Source organism: Sphaerodactylus townsendi, linkage group LG01, assembly GCF_021028975.2.
Source record: "Sphaerodactylus townsendi isolate TG3544 linkage group LG01, MPM_Stown_v2.3, whole genome shotgun sequence".
NCBI lineage: Eukaryota > Metazoa > Chordata > Lepidosauria > Squamata > Sphaerodactylidae > Sphaerodactylus > Sphaerodactylus townsendi.
In genome coordinates this window covers 16,304,775-16,319,112 of record NC_059425.1, presented here as the reverse complement: position 1 = coordinate 16,319,112, position 14,338 = coordinate 16,304,775, and the positions used below count along the sequence as shown (strand labels likewise).

The window sequence follows — 14,338 nt, the reverse complement described above, 5'->3', positions numbered from 1 at the left end:
TGTGAGGGGGTGGGTTGCCCCAGTGGTGGGATTCAGCCTATTCGCACCAGTTTGGTAGAACTGGTAGCTAATTTTTTGTCAAGTTCGGAGAACTGGTTGTAATCCCACCACTGAGTTCTTTCAGAACCGGTTGTTAAATTATTTGAATCCCACCACTGGGTTACCCATTTTTCTCCCACTGACAAATGGGTGGTGGGTGATGGAACCTGACAGTTGAGAATTCCCCATCCCAACAGGGGGTCTGGCAAGTCTACCTGGGAAAAACATATATGTCATGGAGATTTTTTGGAGGGAGTGGGTAAATCCTGACATCTTGCTTTTATAGAGCAGCAACAGCAGGATAGTAAAAGGGATAAGGGGAATCCACCAAATACCCAGAACTGATGCCTTAGCACCATGTCAGTGACATCTTTTTATATATTTTAATGATGTTAATGATTTTAAACGTTATTGTTATTGCCAATTTTTTAATACTTGTTGTCCACTGCCCAGAGCCCTTAGGGGATGGGGCGGTTTATAAATGCAATAATAAAATAAATAAATAAATAAATAAATCTCTAGGATTTGCCAGAACTCTGTGGTAAAACCATAGTTTTGGCTGAATCCTAGAGAGTTGCATTGGTGGCGTGATGCAGTTTCCAGGCATTTGCTGGAAGTGACATCTTGGCATTTCTTTGGAATTTCTTAGGACGTTTTAAAAAGAACCCCTCTTGGCTTTTTTTTGCCTGCATAGCAGACGTGTTCTTCCCCACCCCCACCTTCCTCCACAGAGGACAGGTCTACCCAATGCTTCTTAATGGGAGGCAGACCAGTCCTCCGAGTGGCTGCGATTCTCAGGTGGTGTCTGCATAGCTACAAATGCAACTCATTCTAAACTTTAAAAAAAGAGGAGGAAAACCACATGTGCGCAGGATCATCAGGGAAAACAAATTTTATTCTTCAACTTTTACAAGGAAATAGCAATTGGAGGTGCTGCAAGCATAGGAAACCTCCGCGGGAGACAAATGCAGCAAACGGCAGCAGCACGGACGCTGAAGCTGCAGAAAATGGCAGGCCCAAGTTGCTATGGAAATGAAAGTAAGCCCTCTAATGGGGGAGGGGGGTGGAAGGCGGGAAAAAAAATCTCCCGCCTGTTTGTGTTCACACAGCCCAGCAGGAAACTTCTTGAAGATTACTTCTGGGGGGAAGGGGGAGTCCACTTTTTAGTGACTTTAAAATAAGACGGCTTGAGCAAAAATAATTTGCACCATCTACAGCACGGGTGTCAAACTCGCGGCCCTCCAGATGTTCATGAACTACAATTCCCACTAGTCCCTCCCAACATGAGCACTGGCTATACTGGCAAGGGCTGATGGGAATTGTAGTTCATCAACATCTGGAGGGCCGCGAGTTTGACACCTGTGATCTACAGCATTGCCGGTACAGCAGTCCATCATCTTCGGCACTGCTGGCCCCCTCCCAGCCTTGGGATCGGATGCCATAGGTAGATAAACAATGCATTTTCAATTCAATTTTATGTAGATGCTGCTATGGAAATGTAAGGGTTTTAATGCTACTGTTTATATTTGTATTTATTGTTTTATCAGCCTTGTTTATGGGCCCTGTACACCGCTCAGAGCCCTCAGGGGGTTGAGCGGTTAATGAAGTATAATAAATAAATAAATAAATAAATAAATAAATAAATAAATAAATAAAATGTCCTGAGGATGCGTTGAGAGAAAAGCTGTGTGGACTTCCTCCCAAAGATGCCTTTTTCCCGTCCTCAGGCCATCTTATTTGTGCCGTGCAGAAAGGGCCATATATCCTGCCAGATCTGGCTTTTTTGTAGGTTGGCAGTCAGCAGTTTTGTGAAAATACTGATTTTAAATGGATTTTACAGGCACTTGCGTACGTGTGTGCATACGGTATGGAAATCAGCCCCCAGCAAAAGGCAATCTATAAATACTTTTCAGTAAATAATAAAGCAAGCCACGCGGTCTTCCCCATCTTTCATTCTGAGCAGTTTCCTAGAGAATTGCCACCTCTCCCCTCAGCACTCCCGTAAATTTCTCTGTCATTGATAGTGGGAACTCAACATGTGCATCTCTTTATGCTGGACAAAACGGCAACAGTTGCCTGTCATAATAGCTGCTCAGGCCGGGAAAGGAGGCAAACCTCATTCTCCTGAGATTGTTACTCCCTCCAACTCAACAGATGACGGCTTGACTGCAGCTCCTTCCACACGTTTTGCTACCTATTGGAATGCAAGAGTGGTAAAATTCTCATTACTGTTGGGTAGGCAGAGATAAGTAAGCTCCTCAGGGGAGATAAACAAGCTCCTCGCCCTTATATTGCTTTTGTCAACTGTGTGGATTTAGGGTTGCCAGGTCTCCCCAGCCACTGGCAGAGAATGGAGGTGTAGGGTTGCCAGATGGAGGTTGGGAAACTCCTAGAGATTTGGGGAAGAAGCCTAGGGAGGTCAGGGACCAGTGGCATGCTGCTAATGGAGACAAGGGGTATCTCATGCCCCTGGGCACATTCCACTGAGCCCCGCCCCCCTCCCAGTCTCCCTGCAGGTTGGCCCTGGAAAGGGGCAGAAGCCGGCCTGCAAGGAGGTGGGGGCGGGGCACGATGGTGGATGCCTGCAGCGCCCCGCCCTCCTGGCCTCTCTGCAGGCCAGCTTCTGCCCTCCCCAGACCCTCCCCAGCTGGCCTACAGGGAGAGTGGGAAGGTGGGGTGCCACATAAGCCCATCTGAGCTCCTCCTCTCTCCCGTCCTGCAGCCCTCCCCCCCTCCCTGCCTGAAGGGTTCTCCTGTAGAGTGGGGCAACAGGGAACCAGCGGGGCACTGGGAAAGGCCTGCCGCCTCATGCCCCCGGGCACCATTTAGGCCTGGTACGCCACTAACAGGGACATAAGTGGGGTACACAGAGTCCACCCTCCGAACAGCCACTTTCTCCTGAAAAACTGCTCTGTGTGGTCTAGAGATGAGCTGCAATTCCAAGGATCCCAGGTGACACCTGGAGGCAGGCATCCATATTCAGACTTGATGTGTAGGATGGTTCTATCTATATGTACAGCCAGATGCATTGTAAGATGAAACATTCTTAGCTGTTTAGGGTTGCCATTATCTTGTCTAGGATTGCCATTACCTTGCCAGTGCAGGGAGGTCGAGAAGGGGCGGGGCTCAGTGGCATGCGCCTGGGGACATGGGATACCCCTTGTCCCCATTAGTAGTACGCCACTGGTCCCTGTGGTCCCAGTACGCCACTGGTCCCAAATACATGGAGGGGAGGAAGATGGCAGAAAGCAGAGGGGAGCTACCTAGGAAGAGGCAGAATCCACAGCAGTTGGCAAAATCAGCATGCTCTTCCCAATTATGATGATGATGAAGAAGAAGAAGATTTGGATTTATATCCCCCCTTCTCTCCTGCAAGGAGACTCAAAGGGGCTTAAAAACTCCTTTCCCTTCCCCCCTCACAACAAACACCCTGTGAGGTGGGTGAGGCTGAGAGAGCTCCGAAGAACTGTGACTAGCCCAAGGTCACCCAGCTGGCGCGTGTTGGACTGAACAAACTAATCTGAATTCCCCAGATAAGCCTCCACAGTTCAAGTGGCAGAGGGGGGAATCAAACCCGGTTCCTCCAGATGAGAGTGCACCTGCTCTTAATCACTACGCCACTGTTGCCCTCAATGCTGCTCTCTCATGACGCCAATGGCCAGCTCTCTTAATCTGGAGGGAAGCCTCCTCATGAGAAAGAGCCTGCTTGTAAATTAAAAGACTTGTTTGTAAGTAAGGGCCTTGTCGTGAGCAAGGCAAGGGAGGCACAGGGCAAGAGTGCTTGGAACGCTGCATAGAAAAGGGGTGATCTACTAGGAACTTATTCTGGTCAGAGGGACTCATCTTTATAAAGAGAAGGAACGGGTTGTGAGAAAGACAGTTTCCTCTAGCAGAGTCAGTCACATGTACGAAGGGTTGCCAGCAAGCCTGAACAAAAATGTTCTGACTATCGAACAAAGCCTTAATGTTTGGAAATGGGCAGGCGAAATGTTTTATGTCATGGAGATAAATAACTGCCAGTTTAGCCTCTATTAAGGACAGGGCATTTTCCCCAGGCAGGGGGCAATCCTACATATGATAATTAGTGCTTGCAAGGGGCAGGCTCAAATCCACATTTATTGTAAAACTCAACATGAAAAAGGTGGCAGAACAGCTTTTAAACTGATCCCTTTTAAACAGAAAGCCGGCAGGAGCTGAGGTGACTTCAGTTCGGAATACAGTGTCTATGGCAGCACCATGCTGTCAGGGGATGATGGGAACTGTAGTCCATAACATCTGGAGGGCCGCGAGTTTGACACCTGTGGTCTGTGGGGATGCTTTGGGGATGAAGTGTCTAGGGGGTAGAGTGTCACAGACACTCCAACATATGCCAGGGAAGAGGAGTGAGTGAGTGAGGGGTGGCTTGCAAGGGAAGGGGAGGGAGGGGTGGCATACAAGGGAGGGGGAGGGGCCTGGCATCTGGACATGGCCCACCCCCCCTAGCAGAGGGGTGTAAAACTCATTTGTAAAACTCATTTGTTGTAAAACTCATTTGGTGAATTTTGGCCTATTGTGTTTTTCAGCTTCATCTCCTTCACACAGTGTCTGTGAGTACCAGTTGTAGATAGATGAGCCACGAATATTGTCCAGAATTCATCGGAGGGAGCGCAGGATTATAAAATAGAAGAAGGAGAAGAATTTTGGATTATACCCCGCTTTTCTCAATCATAAGGAGTCTCAAAGAAACTTACAAACTCCTTCCCTTCCTCTGCCCACAAGAGACACCTGGTGAGGCAGGTGAGGCTGAGAGTCTTAAGAGAACTGTGACTAGCCCAAGGTCACAAAGCAGGCTTCATGTGGAGGAGTGTGGAAACAAATCCAGTTCACCAGAATTGGAATCCACCGCTCATGTGAAGGAGTGGGGAATCAAACCCGGTTAACCAGCTTAGAATCCACCACTCCTAACCACTACACCACACGGGCAGTTGTTGAAGTCAAAGAGGTCCAGGCCCCAGCCAGTCACCATTTTTTCTTCTCAAGGAAACTGTCTTAAGAAGCTGGTGGAGGAGTTGCAGACAAAATATACAGGAATGGAAAGGAAAACAGTCTCTAGAGTCCTGTAGCCACCGAGAGGAAGGGGGTTCAGGCAGTGACCCCTGTCACGAGAACAGTGATGTATGATAAATACACACAAGAATATCCCTAATTTCCTCTGTGGAAAGTTGGAGTCGTGGATTTACTCAGTTTAGCCCATCAACGAAGTGTGGAGAAGTCTCTGAGGGGAACAAAACCCCTGAAGAATGGCCTCCTTTCACAATCGTCCACTTTTCTCCCTGGCAGCGCAAGCGAATGAGTCACCAGGAACCCGTGCTCAACATCTGACAGGCTTGACTGTATCAAAGGCGAGGAGTCTTGCCAAAAGGAATAAAATATCCAAGGAGTAGTTTCAGAGTCTATGCAGAGACAATTCCTCACTACATTACTACAGACAGTGCCCTCAGTTTGAGACAGTGTCCCAGTGTGAGGATTTTGTGAGATCCCTGCAGAAATGGTACCTGTGGACTCTCTAGCTCCTGGAGTCCATTTAAGGCTGTCAACTAGGCTTGGAGATTCTGGTGCAGCAAATATTGGATTCGGCCCGAATCTGGGCGTATTCGGGCCTATTCTAGCCAAAATCGGCCAAATATGTCCTACCTGAATATGAACGAATCCGAATGTAAGGTATTTGGACTTTTTGGGGGGTGTTTTGGGTGTTTTTTCACGTTTGGGGCTGCAGGGGGCACATTTTTAAAGATGGCGGCACCAAAATTTCAGGGTATCATCCAGAGACTGTCCTGATTATGCCAAGCAAGTTTGGTGAAGTTTGTTTCGGGGGGGCAAAGTTATGGACCCACAAAGGGGATGCCCCATCCCCATTGTTTCCAATGGGAGCTAACAGGATATGGGGCTACCCCTTTGAGGGTCCATAACTTTACCCCCCTGAACCTAACTTCACCAAACTCAGGTGGTATCATCAGGACTGTCTCTATATGATACTCTGATATTTCAGTGCCGCTAGCTTTAAAACTGCACCCCCTGCAGCTTGAAACATGAAAAAACACCTGAATTTCTTGGCTATACCTGAATATTCAGGTATATCTGAATATGTTATTTTATGCCCGAATAAATCCGAATCCGAATTTTACTGAATTTTACCGAATTTCTAGGGTATTGACCAAGCCTACTGTCAATTCCGGAGTCTGGTTGGGCTTTTGCAAACCCAGAAATGGGAATGGTAGCTCTTGGCTTTGGAGTCCAGATAGCTCTTTGTGAGGCCTAAAAGGATCTTGCTGGCCCTCAGCTTTGAAGTCCAGTTAGGCTTTGTGAGCCCCAAAATGACATCAGCGGCCCTCAGCTCTGAATGCCGCTGAAGATTTTACAACCTCCCAACGGCTCGTGGCTATCAGTTCTGGAATAGGCTATAGACCTCAAAATTGTGTCTGTAACCCTCAGCTCTGGAGCTGTTAGAACTTTGCAGCTAAAATTTTTTGGCTATGTAAAAAATTTTGCAGTTGGGGCATTTACCTGCTTAATTTCTACCCTACTTTGCAATCTGCAAGGGCCCCACATAAAGCAGCAGGCAAATGCACTCAGCCCCATTTAAAACCATTAAGACATTCAATTAAAACCACCAATCACAGGGAAAAAACCAATAATAGCCAGCACCCTCAACAGCTTTATGAATTTTTAAAGCCTATAAAGAGAGGGAGAGAGAGAGCTTGGACAGAGAATTACACAATACAGAGAGGAGTGGAACCGCTTCCAACGCCTTCCCTGTGCCAGATTTCATTTGCAAAATCTTCTCTCATCTCCCGCAGGCCGCAGTGGTATCAAATAGATAAGGGGAGACTTGAACACAGCTCTTCCAAATCCAGGTCCAGTTTTCTGGCTACTGGACTGGGCGGTGCTTGAGCCACAGTTCAGCAGTGATGTCTTACTGACCATCTTCTTTTTCCCCACCTGCCCAATCTCTGCAAAGAATAAGGTTTCCAGCCCCAAGGTAGAGGCTGAATATCTCCCACTATTACAAATGAACTTCAGGTGAGAGAGGTCAATTCACTTGAAGAGGTGCCGTACCGGGGCTAAACTGCACCTGGGGGAAGGACCACCTCCACGCTCCCACCCCACTTACAGAAGTCAAGGAGCCCCCCCTCCTGCATCACCTTAGGCTGGCTCCTACCACCCCCAGGGCCTGGGGAGGGTAAAAGTCGGCCTGCACACCGAGACCTGCCCCCTGCCTCCCTGCAGGCCAGCTCCTGCCATCCCCAATCTCCCCGTTAGTGATATGCACATCCCTGACTTGGAGAAAACGGCTGCTTTGGAAGGAAGACTCTATGGCATTATACCCCATTGAAGTTCTTCCTCAGACCCCACCCTCCTCAGGCTCCACCCCCAAAATCTCCAGGTATTTCCCAATCCAGAGGTGGAATCCTTAGGAAAAAACATTAGATGCCTAGACACTTTTTCCTGACTACAATTTTAAACAGACAGTAGCTGTTTTGACATTTCCCACTGAAAACTGGTTTCCCAGATCTATTTTTAAGAAAGACGATGATGAAGAAGAAGAGTTTGGATTTGTACCCCACCTTATATCCACTCCTGTAAGGAGTTTCAAGGCAGCTTACAAGCTCCTTTCCCTTCCTCTCCCCACAACAGACACCTGTGAGGCAGGTAGGGCTGAGAGAGTCCTGAGAGAACTGTGACTTGGCCAAGGTCACCCGGTACACTTCATGTGGAGGAGTTGAAAAATAAATCCAGTTCACCAGATAAGAGTCTGCTGCTCGTGAGGGATGTGGGAGAACTCGCTTCTCTAGATTTGAGTCCACAGCTCTTAACTGCTACACCAGGCCGGCTCTGATCCCCCTAATGTTTGCAGCTCCTCAAGATGAAAACCTCATCCAGGTGACGCAGGCCGAAGGCTACTTCTTCCTGTTCTCCTCTGTAGAGCCACCAACCTCCAGGATCTCCTGCTATTATAATTGATCTCTCCTCTGGAGAAAATGGCTGCTTTGAAGGATCTATGGCATTGTAACCTACTGAGGACCCTCCCCGCCCCAAACGCTGCCTTCCCCAGCCTCCAATTCTCCAGATATTTCCCAATCCAGAGCTGGCAACCCTAATCCCCCAATTTCCCCTTTTTGAATTACTGACTGCTGTAGATTCAAGTGGTAAGCCAGCTACCCGAGAAGGGGAAACATTTCCCTTTGCTCTCAATGTTTCTCTGTCCTAGTCAATTGTTGGGTGACCTGGGGCCAGGTACTTTCTCTCAGTCTAACCTATTTCACAGAGTTGTAGTGAGGATAAAATGGAGGAAGGCGGGGGAGCAATGTAAGCTGCCTCAGTTCCCTATGACACAGTCAGAATTCGAATCCGTGTCTCCCCAATCCTAGTGCAGCATAAACCCCTCACCACACTGGCAGGATCCAATAATCTGAGGCTTCAAGGACTGTGAATCTTTCCCAAACTCCCTTCTTCCTGTCAGCCCTTTCCAACCTTGAGAAACTGTAGGGCGTTGTGCTGAAAGAGTTGGATTCAAATTCTGAAATGCTACCGAACTGGCAGGTTTGTGGGAAATCTAGCTCTAGAATTTGCCATGCAAGGAAGGAGTTAAGGAGCAGGAATACTTTCCCCCTTCCCAAAGCAGCTGCCAATTCTCAAAGGAGAGCCGGACGTTCCATCCTCGCCCGCCCACCGCCGTTCATTTCAGGGCAGCGATCCATTGAACTGTCCCCCGGCGCGGCGCGGCCCCTCCCCGTCTTGTTGTTTTAAAAAGCAGTGCCTCCAGTTTCAGACTCAAACTTCTGTTTCTCCTTTGCCACAGCCCAGCTTCTCTTCTGCTTCCACCCAGTCTCATTCCACAAGCCATGAAGGTGTCTATTTTCCATCTCCTCTTCTTGGCTGGCCTTTCAGTCATATCTGCCCAGGAAGGTGAGTAGCTGAGTTGTCTTACGTTGGAAAGTGGTTGGGGGCAGGGGGGCAGGGGATAGTGTGTTTCAGAAGCATGATTTGAGATGGAGCTCAGCCCCAGAACAGTTTTTCATTACTAAGGCTCATTCCTGGAGCCTTCAAAGTCCACAGCAAGCATTGAGAGGAGGGGACATATCTCTCTGAGCATGTGCAAAATATATATTTGCTGTAGGGTTAGGGCACAGTGCTTGAAGCCATGAGTTTCAGCTTTTCAGTTGGTTGGAACTCTGGCACTTCTCGGAAATATCATCGAATCACTGGGTTGGAAGGGGCCAAAGAGGCCATCTAGTCCAACCCCCTGCCCAATGCAGGATCAACCTAGAGCATCCCTGACAAGTGGTTGTCCAACCACTGTTTAAAGACTGCCAGAGAGGGAGCACTCACTACCTCCCTAGGGCAGGGGTGGCCAACCTATGGCACTCCAGATGTTCATGGACTACAATTCCCATCAGCCCCTGCCAGCATGGCCAATTGGCCATGCTGGTAGGGGCTGATGGAAATTGTAGTCCATGAACATCTGGAGTGCCATGTTGACCACCCCTACCCATGGCAGTTGGTTCCAACTACTCTTACTGTAAAAAAATCCTTCCTAATATCCAGCCGGTACCTTTCTGCTCATAATTTAAAACTGGAATTTTGAGAGAGGTTGGTGAACGCACCATAAAACGGTCACTACAGGAGGCTCCATAGCATTCGTCTGTCTAGCACAGTAGTCTCTACTCTGACTGGTAGCCGTTGTCCCAGATCTCATTAGGCAAAGAAGAATCATTCCTAGTTTATCCGTTACTGAAGACCTTTTAAATTATAGATGTGAGGAAGTGAACCGGGCGGAACAAAAGCTCCGTTTCTCATCCGCAACTCCTCCCTGCTCGATCTTTAAGCAGAACTGGTGGAAATGTTCAGGATTTTAAAAGAGAAGGGATGGACGCAAACTGGGTTTATAAACTACAAGCATGGTGTGAGAGGGTAGACAGAGAGAATTTATTTTCCCCCTCTCTAGTAACTCTAGAATGCCTTTGGGGTAAACAGTGAAATCGATGGGTGGTAGATTCCAAACTGATGTGCAATTCCACTAGTGTGATTGCTTCCACGTAATGTGATACTGACCAGGGGCTCAAAGGGCTTTTCAGGCAGATTTGTCAAATTCATAAAAGATAGTCCAGTCTGTTGCTATTATCAGGACGAAACTTGCACATTATGGGGACAGACCGATTGTAATCCTGAGTCTCCAGTGTGAACTCCATTTAAAAACCCCAAGGAGGACTGGTTTGGATTGGGATGCTTTGACCTTCCGCACATGCGGCAGTGGCGTAGGAGGTTAAGAGCTCGTGTATCTAATCTGGAGGAACCGGGTTTGATTCTCCGCTCTGCCGCCTGAACTGTGGAGGCTTATCTGGGGAATTCAGATTAGCCTGTGCACTCCCACACACGCCAGCTGGGTGACCTTGGGCTAGTCACAGCTCTATGGAGCTCTCTCAGCCCCATCCACCTCACAGGGTGTTTGTTGTGAGGGGGGAAGGGCAAGGAGATTGTCATCCCCTTTGAGTCTCCTATAGGAGAGAAATGGGGGATATAAATCCAACTCTTCTTCTTCTCCTTCTCCTTCTCCTTCTTCTCCTTCTTTTTCTTCAACCCTGTGCAGTTTTCTGGAGCCAAAATGACATTGGGAGGTTGGTATTTCCCAGGGGCGGAGCAAGAAGAAACTGCGCCCGGGGCACGCACGTGCTCTGCGCCCCTGCTGTAGTGCCAGCCCCCCACCCCCGAAACACCCCCGCCACGCCCCCTCCATGGCCCAGCCACACCCCTGCCACCACCACACCTGGGGCGTCACGCCCCCCTGTCCCATTGGTGCTACGCCACTAGTATTACGGGTGGCCCCCATATGCACTGGAATATTTTTTATAAATTCTTGAAACAGACCCAGCGTGAACATGGAAACACTTCACCTAGTTAGTTTCTGGTAGTTATTTAACTGTGTTGCCAATCTCCTGATGAACCTTGGAGATGACTGGGAATTACAACTGATCGCCAGACAATACAGATCACTTCCCCTGGAGAAAATGGATGCTTTTGATGGAGGACTCTATGTTTTTTCTCTCTTTCTCACAATACTAGAACCAGGGGGCATCCATTGAAAATGCTGGGGGGAAGAATTAGGACTAATAAAAGGAAACACTTCTTCACACAACGTGTGACTGGTGTTTGGAATATGCTGCCACAGGAGGTGATGATGGCCACTAACCTGGATAGCTTTAAAAGGGGCTTGGACAGATTTATGGAGGAGAAGTCGATCTCTGGCTACCAATCTTGATCCTCCTTGATCTCAGATTGCAAATGTCTTAGCAGACCAGGTGCTCGGGAGCAACAGCCGCAGAAGGCCATTGCTTTCACATCCTGCATGTGAGCTCCCAAAGGCACCTGGTGGGCCACTGCGAGTAGCAGCGTGCTGGACTAGATGGACTCTGGTCTGATCCAGCAGGCTCTTTCTTACGTTCTTATGTGGCATTATACCCCTCTGATGTCTCTCCCCTCCTCCAAACCCCATTGTCCCAGGTTCCATTCCCAAATCCCCAGGAATTTCCCAACACAGAGCTGAAATCTCCATACGTCATTTAAAAACGCTCAGGAACCTTGCCAGGGTAGTAATGGTGGCAACCCCATCTCTCCATCTCTCTCTGTCTCTCACAGACTTGTCTGGAAGGGCCTTTCTTTTCCTCAACGACTCCAGTGAAAACTGCGTCATCGTCAGACCCCTGCCAGAAAAACCACTGGAGAAACTTACCATTTGCCTCAGGTTCTACACAGATCTGACTCGGACCTACAGCCTTTTCTCCTACGAGACAGATCCCGACAACAGCGAGATCCTGATCGTCAAGACCGAGTCGGGAGACTACGCATTCTTTCTGGGAGGAGATTACGTAATCTTCAAAGTTCCAAATGATCCCACAAATTGGGAACATGTCTGTTTTGCCTGGGAATCGACCACGGGGACAGTCGAATTTTGGATGAATGGGAAACCTTGGCCACGGAAAGGGATGAAGAAAGGTTACACAGTCCCTGCTGCAGCGTTCATCCTGTTAGGCAAAGAACAAGACCGTTATTGGGGTTCATCAGGCACATTCTCAGGAGAACTGGCCGATGTGTACGTGTGGGATTTTCTTCTTTCACCTTATCCGATGAGGTCAACCTACCATGATTTCAAGCTTCCCCCTTGCATTCTGTGTTGGAAGGATCTGCAGTATGAGGTCAAGGGCGATGTAATAGTTAAGGCTAGGTTAAAATAAGGGGAAAGTATAAAAATCCAGCCTTACGAATAAATCCACACAAATCATTAACCTAGAAGTAAAAAAAAAAAAAGTACTAGTTTTCCATAGTGTTGTGTTGGATTATAAACTTAATATTTAGCAGAGAGCGGAATTTGCTGGTTTTATATAAAAGAGTTTACTTGCTAACGGGAAGGGCTTACATGGAAGAAAATAAAGAATGGCTTTCTATCCTAGTACGATCTTAGGCCCCTTCCGCACATGCAGAATAATGCACTTTCAAACCACTTTCAAAGCACTTTGCAGCTGGATTTTACTGTGCAGAATAGCAAAATCCACTTGCAAACCGTCGTGAAAGTGGATTGAAAGTGCATTATTCTGCATGTGCAGAAGAGGCCTCCGTTGCATTGCTTAGGACCATGTGATCCCGCATGGTGCCTATCTAGCAAGGCAGAGATTCACCTCTTGTGGTGATCTCAACAATGTGGCATCTTGTACCTCCTGTGAATGTTCTTTCTGCCGTTCTGAGCGAGACAAAGAAGCATACTTAACTAACCTCCAAGTAGGAAATCACCGAAATTCTGCACTTAGTGTTTTAACCAGCTGCATGGCACAATTCACACATTGTATTGCACAAATTATTTCAACAAAAGTCAATAAACTCAATGTAATATGAACTTGTGTCTATATTTTCTTGTTTCCAGCTCATATGTTTAAATGCAACCTCTACTCATTATAAGAACAATACTTGACTAAATATGATTCCAGTACAGAAAATGGGCACACAAGACTCAAGTACATATAATCTTGTATTCCACAATAAGGTAGAGCCTGGAGCTCTCTTGGAAATACTACTGATTTCCAGACATCAGTTTCCCTAGAGAAAATGGCTGCCTTGGAGGGTGTATTTTATGTCATTAAAGCCTGCTCAGGCCCCGCCCACCTTCCCCAAACTCCACCCTCCAAATCGCCAGGGTTATCCCAACCCAGAATTGGCAACCCTAACCTCACATTATTGTCTTTGGCCTTTTCTACACAAATCTCCTAAAAAGTTTGTAAACCGTTTTCAATCCCCATTTTGTTCGCACTCACCCCCTCGAAACGATTCCTGGCCGCCATTTTCTGGTTTGCCCTGTTTTTTCTTAGTGTGTGGACCAATCAGTGATTCATGCTCATAGACTCAGGCTGCAGTTCTCTGAGTCTTCTGTAGTCGATCATGCTGTGAAATTTAAGGCCCCCCTACATCAAAAACGCTCTGAAACGCTCCCAAAACAGGTCAAGTATGAGAAGAAAAGAGCCCCCTTGATGCTTAGCTACATATCCAGCTACATATCCAGGAGAAAAAAGCACTTGCTTCCTAAAACTGCATTCGCAATCTGAATCATGGCTTTCATTAGGCCTATTCCCAAGTTACAGCGAATGCACATGTAACCTCTATCTGTGGGTTCTGTGGGGCAGAACTTGGAATGAGTTTGCAACAACAAATTTTTAAAACAAAATGGTTTACTTTCTTAACATATAACATCAAACATCAACATTTAACATCACACTTCAAGGTCCTGTTCAGGTTGCCTTTTCAAGTCCTTCTAGTTACAGTCTACTGATACTGCCAAGTCCAATTCTTCTTTGCAAGTGGGTTGGCTCCTGAAGACTCCAAGGGCTTGATGAACAGGATTCAACATGATGAAGATTTCCAGAAGAACTCTCACCCATTACAACCACAAAAAGAAACCCTGAAACAATAAACTCCAACATTTACAACATAGCAAAAATAAACAGCTACCTTCCCAGTAGTTCCCAACAATATTGCAGTGACCTTAACAAGGTGTTAAGGGCTTATACAACCAAGGTCCGAGTCTGGTAGCCTTGTCTCCTCCAACTACATGAGCTCTGAAGCCTTCTCCTGCTTTGGGTCCCCACCCCTTTCTGGGTCAACCCATTCTGAGCATGGGGGTTACACACACACAAACCATGTATAATGCCCACTTGACATTCCTTCATACATGGAAGGAATTCTCATGTTATATTCATTGCGTGTTCAGCTGAACATG

The 14,338-nt window shown here is 47.4% G+C and overlaps 1 protein-coding gene across 1 annotated transcript; it reads left to right on the top strand.

The window, feature by feature from the left end:
- Nucleotides 1–8,832: 8,832 nt before the first annotated feature.
- LOC125441324 (serum amyloid P-component-like) lies at nt 8,833–12,529 on the top strand. The gene is made up of 2 exons (XM_048511855.1): nt 8,833–8,985; nt 11,713–12,529. Exons 1-2 carry the CDS (start codon nt 8,922–8,924, stop codon nt 12,306–12,308), a joined length of 660 nt encoding a protein of 219 aa, XP_048367812.1. The 5' UTR covers nt 8,833–8,921; the 3' UTR covers nt 12,309–12,529.
- The last annotated feature ends 1,809 nt before the right edge of the window (nt 12,530–14,338 follow it).